This window comes from Bos indicus, chromosome 5 (genome assembly GCF_029378745.1).
Source record: "Bos indicus isolate NIAB-ARS_2022 breed Sahiwal x Tharparkar chromosome 5, NIAB-ARS_B.indTharparkar_mat_pri_1.0, whole genome shotgun sequence".
NCBI lineage: Eukaryota > Metazoa > Chordata > Mammalia > Artiodactyla > Bovidae > Bos > Bos indicus.
The window spans coordinates 108,212,752-108,230,616 of record NC_091764.1 but is presented as its reverse complement, the minus strand read 5'-3'; the positions used below and the strand labels follow the sequence as shown (position 1 = coordinate 108,230,616).

The 17,865-nt window shown below is 45.0% G+C and overlaps 1 protein-coding gene across 15 annotated transcripts in view; it reads right to left on the bottom strand.

The window, feature by feature from the left end:
• The window catches only part of WNK1 (WNK lysine deficient protein kinase 1), a 129,891-nt gene that overhangs the window by 9,573 nt on the left and 102,453 nt on the right, over positions 1–17,865 (bottom strand). For 3 of the 15 annotated variants that reach the window (XM_070788670.1, XM_070788678.1, XM_070788676.1), the window contains 15 exons: positions 17,032–17,181; positions 14,377–14,655; positions 13,605–13,702; positions 13,241–13,403; positions 12,602–12,718; positions 12,122–12,295; positions 11,834–11,891; positions 11,574–11,696; positions 9,687–11,089; positions 8,502–8,585; positions 6,954–7,037; positions 6,228–6,288; positions 3,852–3,934; positions 1,912–2,558; positions 982–1,181 (listed from right to left, as the gene is read on the bottom strand). In XM_070788670.1, coding sequence (XP_070644771.1) covers positions 982–1,181; positions 1,912–2,558; positions 3,852–3,934; positions 6,228–6,288; positions 6,954–7,037; positions 8,502–8,585; positions 9,687–11,089; positions 11,574–11,696; positions 11,834–11,891; positions 12,122–12,295; positions 12,602–12,718; positions 13,241–13,403; positions 13,605–13,702; positions 14,377–14,655; positions 17,032–17,181 — 3,724 coding nt within the window. The remainder of the gene's footprint in view (positions 1–981; positions 1,182–1,911; positions 2,559–3,851; positions 3,935–6,227; positions 6,289–6,953; positions 7,038–8,501; positions 8,586–9,686; positions 11,090–11,573; positions 11,697–11,833; positions 11,892–12,121; positions 12,296–12,601; positions 12,719–13,240; positions 13,404–13,604; positions 13,703–14,376; positions 14,656–17,031; positions 17,182–17,865) is intronic. The other 12 variants (XM_070788672.1, XM_070788677.1, XM_070788679.1 and 9 more) reach the window with 6 other exon arrangements.

Genomic DNA, 17,865 nt, shown 5'->3' with positions numbered 1-17,865 from the left:
AAGAGGTGTCAAAAAATGATACAGGGATTATAGAGTAATGCATATTTAGAGTTATTTTTGATAGGCAGCTTTCACTCATTAGCCAGGTGTCCTGAAGTGGACACCTGGCTATTCCTTAGTATAATTAGTGGAACAGAAGTACACTCCAAAAGAAGGCTGAAATTGGGATCAGAATCTAAATTAGCTGCTGTGACTTATGATCTCACATCTCATAATGAATTGGCTCTAACATCCCAGAGAAAAGGTTTGGGCCCCTGAAAACTTGCAGAGAATGGGAAGCTATTAGGCCTGCAAGTGCTGTCCAATACAGTTAACATGAGAACTGAAGAGCAAGTGCCAAGTGTACTGGAGTATAAGTATGTAAGTGTGTTACAGCTGCTTTTACTTACAACTAGTTATCTAACATTACCATAACTTCACCGAAGGGGAAAAACTCTACATAATAGAGAAAAAACAGGCAAACCACAAAAATAAGAGATTATGATTTAACTATTTTTTTGACTATAAATACTAGCATGTTCTTTATTCCCATACAGCTAAATAAAACAAAACTTTAATCAAGGACATTATCACATGACATACCCAAACACCTATATGAAATTTACATTCATCCCAATTGTGATTATGACCACTCCACTCATTAAAAAGAGAGAACTGACCTGGACTTTACTAAAGAGAAAACAGTGTGTTTTCTTCCAGCTGCCTAGGAGTTTGGGGACATGTGAGTTCTATGAGTCAAGAACAACTACACATGAAGGAAACCACCAGACAGCAATACAGGCAACACAGGAAAAGGCCACAGTACTACCCTGTCTTCCAGGCTCAAAAAGAGGTTCTATAAACATGGGGAGTGAAGGCAAGGAAGTGAGACTATAGGAAAGTCAAACTCCTTCACAATTAATTCAACTCAAGTAGCCAATATTCAACAGCTTCTACACACAGATGGAGACAGAAACACAAGACAGGATGGCCACGGCTGACCTGGCCCAGGGCTTTTATTCCCCAAAGAGCTGCTGCGACTGGACTTGCTCCCTTTGCTTTTGGTGGGTCGCCTCCTTCTCCCTGCAAGGGGGGCTGCTGGGGGAATGATGACAGCAGGAGGAACCTTGCCCAGTTTGGTGTATAAAGACTCAATTTCGTGCTTCTGGCGACTCTGCAGGTCCTGAATCTCTTTAAGATGTCTACAAAAGATAACCAAACAATTAAAAAATAGAATAACCACCTCTGTTCCAAAAAGAATTAACATGATTTCACCTTCACGCACAGGTTTACTTACTAATGAATCTGTCCCTCAAATGCACTTCATCTAACTTCTACCAGCTTGAGATTCTCGTCTGTCAGCTCTTCTTGCTGGCCTCTACCACCCAAGCCAATTCCAAAAAGCTCCTAAGTGAAGTGAAGTCACTCAGTCGTGTCCAACTCTTTGCGACCCCATGGACTGTAGCCCACCAGGCTCCTCCATCCATGGAATTTTCTAGGCAGGAGTACTGAAGTGGGTTGCCATTTCCTTCTCCAGAAAAAGCTACTAGCCAACCACAAATGGCTGATGATGTTCCAGAAGGATTTCCTGACTTTGAGGCTCTATACAGGATACTGAACTGGCAACTCAAATCCAGTTTGTCAACTGTGACCAAGAAAACCTGTTCAAGTATTCTACACCCCAGTGCCATTACCAGATTCATTCAGTAGGCTAAGAAATGGTCAAGATTAGGTTAATAACGCTGAAGTGCTAGTGTTAAAAACCACATGTAGCAGTCATGCACAGGTGCTGAGGCAGTTCTGTAACTAGGGATGCCCTGAGTCCTTCCAAGAACTACATCCAGAGGCCCCGCTCCTGTGTCACCTCTCCAGCACCAGGAACTGGGTCCTCACACAGCTCTGCTGCCACCCTCATGGGAGAAACACACTCACTTTTCCCGTAGTCGGCGAAGCTCTAACTTTAAGTCCTCGTCTTCAATGTCTGACTCATTGTCGCTGCTCATGTAGGAAGAGTTGAAGGAATTGCTGAGGCTCTGACTGAGGCTCTGGGCAGGAAGGCTCTTGGAGCTCAGCTGCGGAGGGGAGTGAGGGCTCCCTGAGCCAGCATCCACGTCCCGGCTGAGGAAGGCAGCCTCCAGGTCGGAAGACGGCCCGTTCAGATGCGAAGGCTCAGACAGTTCGGGTTTCTCTTTCTTTGGCGTCACGGTGGGAGGAATGTCGTGTTCTGAGTCCATGAAAGGAGAGACCACTGGCTCCTCTCCCTTCACCTCAGCCATCTTGTCTTCAGTTCTGGACACAGAGAAGCGACCCACTCTGCTCGCTGTGGTGGTCACCTGAAAACGGCCCACCTTGCTAGGCTGCCCAGCTTCTGAGGCAGGTGGCTGGTGGGCGCTGTCAGGCATGTCTGCAGAGGCGCCCCGGACGGCCAGCCCGTTGGGCTCTGCTTTCACCACGGTGCTCTCGGGGCTGCTGCTTGACAGCACCGAGGACTCTGACGTGCTGGATGCGAAGTGGACAGACTTGGCATCCTCCGACTTACTTTTACCCTCCTTCTGGGGGTCATCCATTGCAACTGAGACCTGACACAATAGACCAAAGTGAGACTAAAGAACTCCCAGACACTCCATTTTCACAACAGATGATAAAACAGTGAAGCACTTCAAGTCCCAGTCTGAGTAGGCTGATCATTTGTTTACACAGGCCCTCCACCTCAGACTGCGAAAACAGAAGGAACCGCACTGCAGAGCATGACACGTCTGCACTGAGATGTGCAGTCAGATGCCCATTCTGAGCAGCTGGCTAAGCCCAGCAAATTCGCTACTTCCATTATCTCCTGTTGTGCACAGGACTCAGATCACATCTTATTAAAATATAAATAACAACAGGTCACAGAATATTGACGATTGCTTGTAAACAAGAGAAACTACAAAGATTACATCCAATAAATGTTAAATGACAGCTAAGCTTCAAGAAATAGGACAACTAGCTAGCGCTAAAGGAAGGATCCAGATTCCTGTGCTAGTTCAACAATGTATTAGAAATACAGTCAGTGAAGCCACAAACTCCGAGAACACTTTACAAATAAGAAGAATGTGATCCAATACCCCCAGCTTCAAGTGCTATCCTGAGAATAGCTAGAAAGTAGCTAAGAAAACAGAAAAAGATTTTTTAATCCCAAAGCATCTTTATCTCATACTCTTTTTTTTTTTTTTAACTTTACAATATTGTATTGGTTTTGCCATATCCCTATCACTAACCCAGAAAATATTCACTTGTTTCCCAACTGGGAAAATATAATTACATGGTGTCATTTGATGCTGACTCAGTATTTTCACTATGGAAATCAAACTTAAGTTATCCTAAACATGAAAACTTTTTTATACAAAGATGTTTACTGTTACTTATTAAAAAATTAGAAACTGCCTAATGACTGACAATAGGAGAATGGCTAGGTAACCCTACCCCTAAATGGGAAAAGCTACAGAGAGCTATCAGAAAAGAAGCAGGGTCAATGTCAGGTCCACACATGCACAGAGCAAAAGGAAAAGAGGAGGATGGGCAGGGAGGACAACTGTCCACTGCTTCTCTAAGTATTCTTCAGAGTACTTCAGAATACCACTCTGAGTATTCTTCATTTTCCTGAATGAGCATGTGTTATTTTAAGAGAGGAAAATGATAAACAGCTCTAAAGTGCTCCTAAAAAAGACGTATCATTGATGGCAATTAGGTCCCCAAAGACAGATGTAAGTTTCTTATATACACACTCCCACCCCGGAATCGGAAATCCCTTATCATACATACACCACCACTCACCATATCGGGGATCGATCCTTCGTTACACACACACTACCCCTTAAAAGCGAGAGTCTCACCTGAAATCGCCCCATCTTCAGAACACCAGCTGTGGAAGTGGGCGCAAGGACAGGAGCTTCTGTGACTTGAGAGACTGAAAGAACTACACCGAGGAGGAAGAGAACGAATGTCAGCATCTTTTTAGCAGCTTCCTTTCCCTAGCCAGAAGCAGAGTCAACAGAAACTGCGCATTCCAAGAAGAAACTCGTTAGAGGAGAGGAACACTTCCTTTTGTCTGTCCCCCTTCGCTGCGCCCAAAAGGGGAAACGGTTACTGCTCACCTTCCTACCAGACACCTTCTGTGTAAAGATTACATCGCTGTGAAACCCTCTGTCTCCCCTGTATACCATACAGAGGACAGCACACCACGTGGAGGAATAAAAGCCACACAGCAGCAACGCGGCTTCCTGGCTTAGCTCACACAAGAAGAGATACTAAGGCTGACGGGCAGGGACACTATAGCTCTGCCCTGTAACTCAAAGATCATGAGATTCTGTTGAGGACACTAAAGACCCATTTTAAATGGGAACTAGCTATAGCAGACTTTTATAGCAGCAAATGCTCTAATATGTATATTCTTATATTAAAAATCTGTACAGTAAATTAAGAATGGGAGTACTGAATCACTGCCATTTAAAACTCTGACAGACATAAACTGATCTCCAAAAAGGCTATATATATACACCAAGTCTCCAGTGGCTATTAACTTATGAATTTACCAAGGACAGGGGAAAAATATGACGACTTGTAGTTTTATTCTACTGTTCTGTTTCATAAAGGAAGTTAAATATTTTCACGTCTATGTTTGTGTTTTTTTCCCCCGTTATCTTTTTTTTAATTTTGGTCTATGCCAAATTTACAGAAATTCTTTATACTGGCAAAACAAAGTCCTTTTTGTGACAGGCATATACAACACACACATTTCCCAGGTTTTCATTTATCTTTATCTTTGGACGTAACAGTACTTTTCCTCCATGCAGAAATTGAAAATCTATTAATGCTTCTGGGCTGGGTATTAAATGTAATAACAACATCTTTCTCTGTATCAGGGAGTAACAAACTATGATCTGTGAACCAAATCTAGCCCACAGATTGTTTTTATAAATAAATTTTATTGGAACATAGCTCATTCATTTATTATCTATTACTTCTGTGGAGCTACAATAGGTTAGATATTTGAGTAGTTGTGACAGAGACTGGATGGCCAGCAACACCTGAAGCATTTCCTCTCTGGCCTCTTACAGAACAAGTTTGTCAACTCTGCTCTAGATAGTGGGGAAAAAAAGATCCCTTTTGTTTTCTTACAGTTCTGCTTTATGGCAGCATTTTCCATCTCTGTTCCACTCTGAATTTATTTTGGCCTAGGCTAGTGATACATCTTTACTTTTTTCCAGATGGCTGTCCAGTTGTCCAAACTACTTAGTGAAATACCCCATCTGTCTCATTGACTTAAAGGCCATCCTTTTCATATTCTACATTCCATTTTAGTTTGTCCATTTCTAGACTTTCTCATCTATTCCACTGATTTTCAAGTCACTTCTTTCAAAATAAGAGCCAATTCATAGTGTGACTGTCTTGAAAATAATTTAATTTAGAAAGGTCTTAAGTGAAACTTAGCACTTTTAAGGAAGACAGGAAGTAGTAAGAGCATTCAGGCAATCTTACTAATAGTTATACAGGGAATTATACTTATGGCAGGTGATGTTGAGGAGGATGGTTATCTGGGAAAAGGCAACAACAAAAAAAGTGTCAAATTTCCCATGTTCGGTGGGACTGATGGTGAAAAGAGATTTACAACAAAACTTTATAACAACAATAGTTGATATGAACCTACAACTAACATCATGATAAAAGCTGTAATAAAACATTTAAGCTGTTGGTATGGATAATTTTTACAGAATTAAATTTTTTTGGAAATGTGTCTTTTAAAAACAGATTATTTTATAGACATGCCAATTCTAAACAATTCAGAAATAGACAAATAATGTTTAAAACTGAGAATCTGAACTCTTACATGTGCATTTTCACCATCCATGCTGTTCAAGCTTCTATATTTCTATACATCTCAAAAACTAAGAGGCTGTGAATAAATTAACTTTTATCAATATGCTTGAATTTCCTTGTTATGTTTTAGCAAGGATCTGGCCTAGCTAAAAACAGAGTTTTATGCTAAGAAACTATCATTACCCCCTAGGAAGCCACCACTCAAAAAGAAGTAAAAACCTCATGACCCTACTGCTCTAGATGTTAGTATCAGTTCTTGTCAATCAGGAAATACGTAAGAATGTCCTCTGACAGTCTCAAGGACACCTGCAAACTCTCAAGAACGTGTACCTCCCCCCATCAACTACAGGAAGGCCTGGCGTGGGAACAGAGAGGAAGAAGGGTGCTCTCACCATCCTTCGGAAGTTGGGCTCCGGTCTCCACAACTGCTGTTGGAGCCACCACAGACACGGGCTGCAAGACACACACAGACGCCACCACGGCTTTAGCGTCAGAGGCTGAGGAAGAGGGTCTCTTCCCTGCTGCCTTTCCACTGGCCAGAAAGACAGGATGTGTGAAGAAACGCTTTTGTCTAAGGTGATTTTTCTTTAATAACCTAAAAACTAGTCTGATATAAAGAAAGACAGATAGTAACCTAAAAACTAGTCTGATATAAAGAAAGATGGATGTTTCAGAGATTTTTAAAAGAAATTTTGAGTCTTAACCTTTCCAAATCCCTTTCTTAATTTTTCTTATGGAATGCTTAAACGTGGATATTCACAGAAAGGTAACTTAAATCAGAACATTATTTTGTCACAAGCCTAAAAGGAAGACGTTAAGACTTCAAACTTAAAAGTGTGGCCTCCTCCCAGGCATAAACACGGAATCCACAGGGCTGGTCTGTGGGAGAGCTCTAACTACAGGGAAGATGAGAAAATCAAAACCAATGTCTTGCTCGGTTATGCTACTAGGTCAGTGTTACTCCTTCATTAACCATCTCATTTCTGTTGACTGGAGCAAAAGCAAAGACTCCACTTCGGTGCTAAAGGTATTCAAAGTGGTCAAGGTCACAGCTTACATCCCAGGAACATAACACATGAGGGTTATGGGGAGATTTTATCAAGGTCATCAGAACTCACTCCAACGGCAGACGTCAGCATGCCACTCTCGGGACTGAGGGTTCTTCTCAGCTGAGCGTCCAGGTCTCCCAGGGGCTGCGGGGGCTGAAGGACACAGCATGGTGAGCACAGCCTTGGGCACGGCCAGTGCCAACGCACACGGGACACACTGCTTCCTGCTCAGACCACATGGCATGTCCTTCTCTGCTCACTCAGTACTAAACCCAATAATCTACACTCATCTTAGCTTTCCTGCTTGAATGATTCACCAAGCTCTCTAAACAGTATCATCAAGTTCTCAAGATACACAAAAACCCAGTTACATTTATGTTTTTACAGTTTTGAGGTCTTCTTTCTTATATCTGTCCTCTCCATAAAAATATATTCTGAAACATGTACAGGGTTGACTGGCAGATTAGCCGTATTGTTCCCTATTTTCTTCTTCAGTTTGGTCTTCTTCCTGAGGACCTGTCCTTGTGAATAACAGTAGGTATTAGCACACCGTCACTGCCTTGGCTTCTATCAACCGTGCGTCTCTCTAGCCTTCCTCTGCTTAGCCTCACTCCCAAAGGTCTAATTTGCAGTTTCTCATTTCACATTTTGGGCCTTCTGAGGAACTGGAATACATGTTTTTAATGAGAAAGTAAGTTCAAGACTTTCACATTCTTTTCCAAAGTTTAGCAGCTGATGGAGTGGGTTCTCTATTGGAGTTATTACTTTATTTAGCAAGTTGCTTAAATTATGGTTTTACTGTGTATCTGGGATCAATTTCCCATGTTTTTTCTTACATCTTATTCTAAAGTTAAGTCCCTAATTTATTTTCACTGTTTACTAGCTTGTCCCGTGTCACAAGCTCTTACATAGCTACAATGGGATCATGCCCAGTACTTTATAGGAATTTGACTCATGTGTGGTATTGGGGGTAGACTGGGAAAGGCCATATTAATTCACAGACTGTAGGTGATTCTGACCCCGAGTGAGCAGAACGGGTGTGAGATGGGATCTCATTATTATGTCACTGGTTTCACTTGTCTCTGAGCAATCTCATGTTAGCTGAGCTCTGCTGGGTTTTGGATTTTAAGATTAATACCTGTTTTTCATAACCATGACCCTCTCATACCCAATTACGTACTTCATTAGGAGGTCACTGAGAGAAATGTCAAACATTCAAGAAAAAAAAGGCCGTTATCAGTTATCAGGGTGGCACCCTTTTCTTAGGAACTTTCACCATTAATTTAGATTACATAAAAATTTTTCACTTGCACAATGGTGTAATCTTTCAGTATTCTACAAAAGTATGAATGACAAAGCAGTTCTATCTTTTGTCAAAATGTCACGTTTGCTATTATTTCCATAAGATATGAAAAAATATTAACAGTAAATGATTTCTAGATGATTTGCTTCTGACTTTAAGTAGGGCCTATATCATCAGCTACGGTGTTTTAAAAGCAAGTTGTTACTAAGTTATAACCAAACAGGAGCCAGAGGCAAGATCCTGCAGTGGAGAACTGCAATAAGCTTTGAGAAAGAAAGGAGGCACAAACAGAAATTTGCCAAGTTGCAGGGCACCTGAGTTAGTGAAGGTCCTGGAAAAGGTGGCAGCTGCTCGCTGGGTGGAGTACCAGCTGGAAGTTCAGTGCCCATGGGCAGCACCTACAGACAATGAAGGGAAATTCAAGTCCGTGAGATGCTGAGCAGAGACAGCATACAGAGAGCAAACCGACTAATTCAAATGCAGAAGCGTAGGAACAGGACGCATCTGGTTAAGGGAACTCTGTTGCCTTGGTTACACTCTGGTATCTATCGTAAATAAAGGACGTTATAACCGTGGCACTCTTAGAAGGGTTACCATGATATACCAATACAATGAACAGAACTTAGTAAAAGGCTGTTCCCGAGAGAAAGCAGAGCAGATGAAGGCTGTTGAACATGAGGCACAGGCCAGGCCCTCGCAAGCCTGTCTGGCACAGTGTCATCAGGCTGTCTGAGGGCACAGCACAGTTCAGAAATAACTATGGGGCAGGTCTGATAGCAAAAGGCATCAGAAATCTAATGCTATCAAGTCATCTGTATGCTGTCTGAGTGAAGCCACTGTACTACCCCTCTGTACAAGGGATCTCACGCCGAAGGCAAGGCAGAAAGAGGGGGAAGCACACAACAGGGGAAACACAGCCTTGTTATCTGGAGAAGAGCAGAGACTGAAGATGGCAGAATGAGAGGAAGGCTCCACAGCAGAACCAGCAAACACATTCTAGTAATCGTATCCTTAACGTTAGATTCACTTCTCCTTCCATCAAATTTACCACCAACTTCCAACTTTTTATAAACTCCAAATTGTGTGTCTATGGAATCTGAGCAAAGCAGAAAGCCTGCTTCATTCTCATGGAAACAAAGACTGTGAACTGCTGTGGCCAGGCACAGCTGCCTCAGGAGCACCCCACACCCTGTGGGGTACGGGCTTCTTCAGTCTCAGTCTGCACCAGTTCAGAAACAACGCCTGTATTTTACCTTCTATACATTCTTAGAAAATCTTATAGTTAACCCCCAATCCTGCCACATTTCAAAAGAGAAAAATCTCCAAGTTCAATGAACATGTATTCTAAAATCACCTTCAATTAATTTAATAAATATCTACTATAAGGAAGCCAAGCATCATTGTAACTATACTACAAGGCTGAACTGAAAAAGTGTACTTGAGGGTGGGGGATAGGGAAGAACAATATTTTCCCAACTATTTCAAAATAAGAATCTTACTGGAGGCTTAGTTAAAGGTGGCTTTGCTGGAGCAGTTTCAAGTTTCACTCCTGGCGCAGAGCTGACTGGGGTGGAAACTTGACCAGGAGTGACCGTTGGTATAACTGACAAGCCAGCTGCTCCTAAGGGCAGACTGGTTGGTGGCAAGCAAGTACTGGCAGTGGAAGTCAGAGGCTTGCTTGGTGCAACAGCAGTGGTTGGGAGGCCTGCTGTGACAGCGGTCTCTACAGTGAGCGAGGTCTCCAGAGAGACGGGGGCGTGTTGGGCTCCAGAAGAACTGTGCTCACTAAAGAGAGATCGCAGCTTTTCCTCCAAAGTCTTGATGTCGTCGATCCCGGGAGCTTTGGGTTGAGTGTCGGCGTCTATCTCGGGACAGTGAGTGTGGGGCTGGTTGGGGAGTGGAGCGGGCTGAGGCTGACTATGAACCAGGGTCTGTTGCACAGCAGGCACACTGACAACAGGTTGTACCAGGGGTGGAATACCGGGTACCTGGGGCAGTAGAGGTGCTGACATGGGTCCTGCCTGGGAGAGTACGGGAGTAGAGGTTACGACTGATGGGAGGACCAAAGGGTGAGCCGCAGCAGTAGGCTGAGAAACAGCACTGGACACTCCTGCTCCAGGGGCGGGAGAGGACGAGGTGGCAGGAAGGGACAGAGCCAGGCCAGTGGTGCTACTATGGGCCGTCTTATCCAGTGCGTGGGCACTGACCAGCACTGTCTCTGCCAGAGCTGGGGCAGAGGTACTGCTGCTGAGAGCAAGGGACGGCAGTGCCGTGAGGCTAGGGCCCAGAGCGGCAGCGGGCACGGCTGTCAGCGTGGCCAACCCGGTCGAGCTGCCTACCGCGGGCTGAGACGGCACAGGCGGAAGCTGAGCAGCAGAGGCAACAGCGCTGCCCACAGCAGAGGCTGGTGTCAGGGATGCGGGTGCAGAGGGGAAAGTGCCTGCACTGGAGGCCCCGCTGCCAGGGGTGGGAGCCTGTGCCGCCTGGGGCGCTGGTAGTGCCGAGAGAACTGCAGGGATGGTGACGCTGGGGGCCACGCTGGAAGGTGCCAGGGACTCAGACACAGGGGGTACAGGGAGACCACTGGGAGGCATGACACCTGTTCCAGGGGCCACTGTCACCTCAGTCTGAATGACCGATGTGGTCACGTCACTAAGAGGGTGGCTCGGGGCAGGGGCTGACACCGAGGCTGCGGCTGCTGCGGCTGGGGCTCCAGGGGCACTGCTCAGGGTGGGAGGCACTGCTGGAAACACGGGGCCTGTCTGACCAAAGTGGGGAGGGGCCGTACTCGGCCCTTCTGCCATCCGAGCATGTCTAAGTTCAGAAAAGGCCTGCTGCAGACTAAGGGATGAGGCAGAGTGAGACAAGTTCATTCCAGGGCCAGCAGATGTGGAAGCAGCAACTGCAAAGGAAAAGGAAAACTCAGACTCAGTTCGTTGTAAAAAGCCAGTTCAGAAGGGTGCCCTCACCTATCCTTGGGAATCTTAACAGTGCCACACACCCAAAAGGTACATGAACCCTCCTGAGCAGGTGTCAGCATGTGACAGGGGAGCTCAAGCAGAGTAGGTCATCTTGTATGAATATGTACTTCTGAAGGGACACGGAGGGACCGCAAGCTGTCCATGGTAGTAGGCATGGAGACACACATGGTGCTGAACCCACTCGGCTTCGGTCATACAGGCTATGTCTAGTGTGGCCTCCTTCCATGCCCATTTGCTTACATCCACTCTGTTCATCATCTATTTCCCTTCTCCATATGTTTATCTGTTGGTTAGTCAATTTTCTACTCCTCTCTACTGTCTACATGTCGTCATTTGACCAAGCTTCCAATCTAGGAGGGAGAGACATAGGATTTATACACGTATGTGGGATAAACAATTTCTTACCCGTATCTGAAATTTCAGTGAAAAGTTTTGATTCTCGTAATCGACTTTCTGGCACAGGACTTACTATAAACCGTCTTCCAGCAGAATGAACAACTTGAGTTAAAGAACTGGCAGGAATGCCTGCTTAAAAAGAAACAAACCACTTAACTGTGCTATTATTACATACACAGTCACCAACACAAAGCTTCAAAATTTCATCATTAGCACACACCTTCTTAGGTAAAAGGTTAGAATAAACAATAAAAAGAAAAGAAATTCACCTATCTGTTGTGGCAAGGAAGATGCAGGAATTGGTTGTTTGAACTCTCCTTCCAATTTCTACAACAAACAAAAGAGATTAAATGTGTTCTCTAACTCAATCTTAATGATCAAGCAAAGCAAATGGCCACATGCAAAGAGAATATAAATGCTGATCGTCGCAGTTACAGGTGTGATGTGGTATCACTGGACGCTCGCAAAGTGTCAGACTAGACGGCTCAGACTCCGCAAGGCAAATTCAGCATACTTTTACCATAAACAGAGCTTCACCATGGGAATGATGAACCTACCTGGGTGCCTGAGAAGCCATAGTCATCCTTGCCATGGAGACTCTCCAAGCTCTGGTCACCCTCTGGCTCCACGCTGACATCCTCACTGAGCATCTCGTCAGCTTTCTCAATGATCTCCCGCACTTGCTCCACAAACGCATCTCTCTCCAGTGCCAGAATAAAGTCATTGTTCACCTGTAAGAGGAACGCGGCGTCAACCTTCCGTACAGTGCTGGGGCTTTAGTCATCCCACCACCACTTCTGCCCGTCTGTGTAACACCCATACTGGATTTGATTACCACATAAGTCGGTTCTTCAATACCTAGTTATACACGACCTAGAAAAAAACACCTCTAAATCACAGGTTTGGTGTGCCAGTTAAATTCACACTGAAATAAATATGTTACTGTCAAAACAATTCACAGAATACTGCACATGCGCCTACGGCAGTGGATATAAAGATCAAGGACATAGGAAAAGTCTGGAACTCCAGAGACGTACCATAATTGTGGCTATCTCCTCAGGGTTGTCACCATCTAAATCAAATTTGAATGTAACCATCTTCCGATTGTGAGTCTCTAACTGACATTCTACCACCCGATCTCCCTTATTTGAAACCTAAGAAGAAAAAAAGAAAGGTACTTCATATCTCAGAACACCACACTCAGCTCTGGGACTGAATGTGACAGGTAACACAGGCCAAGCACTGCCTCTTATACTACTAGCAAGGAATCCTGAAGAAAATATCAGCCTTTCAGCTACTTATATACTTATGGAGAAGGAAATGGCACCCCACCCCAGTATTCTTGCCTGGAGAATCCCATGGACAGATGAGCCTACTGGGCTACAGTCTATAGGGGTGCAAAGAGTTGGATACAACTGTAGCAACTTAGCATGCACTTGCATACATCTTTCACTAAAGGGTCTGGAAGAAACGTAAGGTCTTTGTTCTACAAATAAAACCGTATTTTTTCCCTAAAAGATAAGACAGTGCCTTCTCATAGAAAGATCGAATGTAACAATATCATTTGGGTGATTAAAAAAAAAAAAGATCCCAAACTTTCATCAATATACCCAAGCTTTATAAATATTTAAAAGTTATTAGTCAACTACATGAGGCCAGAAGTCAGCAACACTTACATTGAGAATTCTCAGTTTGGGGCGGGAAGGCTTCTCGTGACGAGAGCGGCTCCTTATAGACTTCCGATGCAGCCGCTTCGTGGTCCTGCCCTCGTGCCTCCCGCTGGATGAGGGGACATTCTCGTTGCCATCACTCAGGCCTGAAGCCACATCTGAATGTGCGCTGCAAAGACAATGTGCAGTTTATGGTGCAACGTCAACCTCCCTTCTATTCATCCTCCCACCAAGAGCGGAGAACTGCCCTTCATATTTCAACCTCCCTTCTACTCCATCCTCTCGCCAAGAGCGGAGAACTGCCCTTCACATTTCTACCTCCCTCCTATTCCATCCTCCCGCCAAGAGCGGAGAACTGCCCTTCACATACCTGTCTATAGAAGAGACCACCGCGGCTGGCTGGGCAGGCTGTGGCTGAGCCCCGGGAGCTGGCTCTGGAGGAGCCACCTGAGAGACGACCTGAGTGCTCTGTGAACAGAAAGGGAAATTCACACCTCGGCCATAAAGCAGTTTATTACTGACCATCCCCAACTACTAGTCTTTTTTTTCCTTATCCCTCCCCTAAGTCCTAAAAGCACTATAACTCTCAATTTCAGCATCTACAGACAGTCGTCTTAAAGTTGCGAAGGAAATTTCTAAAGCTAGTCTCTGGTACAGACTGCATGGTATGTCATCAGCCAGAGGAGCGGCCAGGCAGCAAGAAACTACAACCTGCCATGCGCCAGCATCTCACCACAATGTGCAACCCGGCAGGCAGAGCAAATGCAGAAGACGCTCAGAGCTCTCTCGGAGGGGGCAGAAAGGGCCACTGGGAGCATAGCGGGGGAAGCTATTCTGGTGACTGCCCACGGCAGGAACTTGTGAAAGAAAGGGTTAAGAACGACGGCTAGAGGGCCAGCTAGAGAAGTGAAGTGCTAACAACCGTTATTCTTCTCAAGGCACACTCACTTCCCAACAGAACAGCCAGTGGCAACAAGGCCCCCACACTGGCATTTCATTCTGCTGTAAGAAAAAGTCATTCACAAGTTAGTTTGAAATAGTTTCCAAATGAATCCTAAGCCAGGGAACCTATGTTTCTCCTTTGTCATTTCTATCCCACTGTATGTATGCTTCAGATATAAACATGCAGGAACTCCATTTACCTCCAGAGCTGCTTGCTGGGAGGATGTGGTGGGGGCTTGTGCTAAGCTCACTGCCGGCTGGGACACCTGGACCTGTCCTCCTACACTGCCCACAGGAACCAAGAGACTGGATTCCACATAGGGCTGCACCATTGCAGGAAAGTAACCCGGGGCAGCCAGCGCCTCTGTCGGCATGGGAGGGGACAGGACTGCAGAAGGCAGGCACACAGAAGCTGCGCTGGAGGAGGGAGCAATGTTTGAGTCTCCTGGGTACTGCGATGGCAGTCGAGGTGGGAAGCCCTGTGACAGAAACGAGGAAGGGAAATTAGTGCAGGTTGGGTCATCAAATGAGCAAAACAGCAAGACATGCAAGGGAAAGAGAAAAAGAAAGGCAAGCACACAGCAAAGAAAGTAGCCCAATCTCTAATAATTTAAAGAAGATTTTCAAATGAAATGATTGACTGATTTCGATTTAGAGGACAGGACAGTACCTAAATGAACTTTTAAACTGCTACTTTTTCCGAGATCATTTTAAATAGGAAGAATAAACATAATTCCTCCAAAAAAAACCACCTACTTTCCAGGCAGTCCAACATGAAAATGCAAAAACTCTTGAAGGTATCAGTCATGCCAGTCACATAACGACTTGCTAGTATTCTAAATCTAAACCCTGAAGGTTTCCATTGATACCATGTTGGCTACCCACCATTACTCCTCCCATAAAAAAACGCAGCCTGATACAACCTACTGTTGAGTCATACCGAGCTCTCAGCTCACAGTGAATGTGGAGAGAGCCATTTTTCTCTCAAGGAGGGGTCTTGGAAAAGATGCAAATGATTCAGACATCTCTACTGGGTCCTTTCTCAGATGTGGACTATTTTGGCATGTCTGGTTGAGAATAGCAACCTGTGTTATTGCTGGTTATTATGATATTCAGTTACTCGGTTTTTAAGTCCCTGATGTTCTGTCATTACGACCAAACGCTCTGGGGCCCTTCATCTGCCAGCCAGCACAATACCTGGTAGAGAATATCTCCAGGGGGAAGTGGCACCTCGGCAGTCTGTCCAAGGCTGGCGGGGATCCCCATGGACTGAACTGCTGGCTGCAGGAGCTGCGGGTGAGCCTGACTCGGCAGCTGGGTCACAGGCTGCAGGAGGGCAGGAAGCTGACTAGGGACCACAGTGGGTGCCCCGGGGACGGCCGCCGCCGCAGCAGATGAAGCCAAGGTGAGCAGAGGCTGACTAACGCCAGCTGCCATCGTGACCGGCAGGGGTGGGAAGCCTGGCTGAGCCACAGACACGTGAGGAGGAGCAGAGGGGAGCTGAGAGATGGGGGGGCAGCTGAGAGACGGGGTACTGGGGCAGTAAAGAGGGTGGGAGTGGCTGTCCCACAGGAAGGAAGTGAGCACCAGCATGGACGGGAACGACTGAGGGCTGTGTTGCAACTGGGATCTGAGGTTCGCCTTGGAGAGTTGGTACTGGCTGGGAAACTGGAAGCTGGGAAGGTAAAGAAAAACAAAACAGACAGACTTAAAAAAAAAAAAAAAGCAAGGCTGCCAAAAGCAAGACTTGTTTATTAGCCAAAAAGAAAGAAAATTAAAACAAACACCAATCCCTGCATATATTAGTAGTTATAAGTTAACGTGCCAACAGGATGAGGGAGAGGCAGCTGCAGACGGGCGGCTGATGGACTGCTGCTGTTCTAAATCTGTGCTAGAAAATTCCACTCACACTTCACCATCAACAACAGAGAGCTCTTGCATAGGAAATGTCTTCTGCACATCCTGACTGAGGCATGTTTCACAAGCCATAATCCACTGGCACGTTTGCTGTCGCTAAACTTACAACTGCTATTATAGTAATGGCTGAAATTCAAAGGACTTTCTCCCCAGTGGACTTATAGCTCATCCATATTGCTTCCACAGTTCTCATGTCCCACCCAGGCCTGTAAGAGTAGGTCTATGACCATATTCCACTAATTGCAGGATGTAACCATGCCTTTCCACATGGTCATTTTAACACTTATGAAATTAAGATATAACTTACAATTAATGGTGCGTCAGTTCTCAGTGTTACCTAAGATAACGGTGCATTTTACAACTGACAGAGTCTCAGATGTGACAAAATATGACAGGAACAATACATTGTATCAAAATACAAGCACAAGTCCCATCCTTAAAGTTGAAAAAATGTCACTCAGAAAGGTGTATCTTCAATAGGGCTACTTTTCAAGTGACTAGAAGGATTATTTAGGGGAGAAAAAAAAAATCACTCCGTATAGGGTTTTTTAATGACTGTCAGAAGACAATGAGGGCAGGGAACAACATGTAAGTCTATGTGAAAACACGGCATAACTGCAAACCTAGAACAGATACAACTGACAATTCTAGAAAATGTCATCATTGCAGCCCTTTATCAGTTCTACATCTGTCAAACTTATTTTAGGCTGATAAACCTAAAAGTTGAACATTTTTGGATTACCACTGCTTTATAAACCCATTTATATTAATCAATTCATATGTACAAAAGACACGCCATGGACAGAGGAGCCTGGCGGGCTGTGGTCTGAGCGACTGAACGGGAACAATGCACAGAAGTAATGTTCATTCCACTTTGCAGTTTTACCACCAGGGAAGCAGAAGTCATGCGGTGCTCCTTCCAGAAGTGTGGCACTCACCTGTTTTCCCGCGGACACGTGTGGCAAGGCCTGTGGAGGTGGAGGCTGACTCACAGGCTGTGCAATCGTGGCCTCGCTGGGGGCCGATGTCTGAGGGAGCGGATACTGCACCGCCTGCTGAGAGGGGGCTGTTGGCTGCACTCCTTGCTGCTGAGAAGAAAACCATCACTCAGTTTTATTTCAAGTCATTAACAGCATGTTTCTAAGGCAGTACATCTGCTTATCAGTGTCTGTAAGAGATGGCAATTTTAGTAATCAAGACATGCACAAAGTCAAACTCACCAATTCCCCTTTATACATCTTCATTTTTCCTCTGCTGCTCTGTGTGATGGGTCAACCAAGAACTAACCCATGTTTCCGAGTCTGAGTCACCACTGGTTCTTCACCTGACATGCTTCTTGCCCCAGGAGCAGCTCAGATATTTAGACACCTTCAGATCCAGGTTCAAACAGATGTTCTCTCCTCCAAATGCCCTCCCCTCTTTGCTCCCATTTCTTGATAGCAGCTCTCAATGTGGTTCATATTATCTTAGTCTAGTTTCTCAACTGTGTAATTAATTTGCTTAAAGAACAGCTCTGACAATAGCTACAAAATAGAAGAAAACCACTGAATTTTGAACTCTGCCATAGACTAGCTCTTATACCTTTGTGATTGCTCATTTTACTGCCAAAATGAGGTTTCTTTCTTTGAAAACAAGGGCACAACCACTCAATTTGAAGTGCAGCAAAGTGAACGACATCTGGGAATCCAGCATGTGCTGGACCCTCTGGTATAATATGTCTCTACTCAAAGCTGACATGTAACTGTACCCAAATACTAAATTTTGCAGTAAAA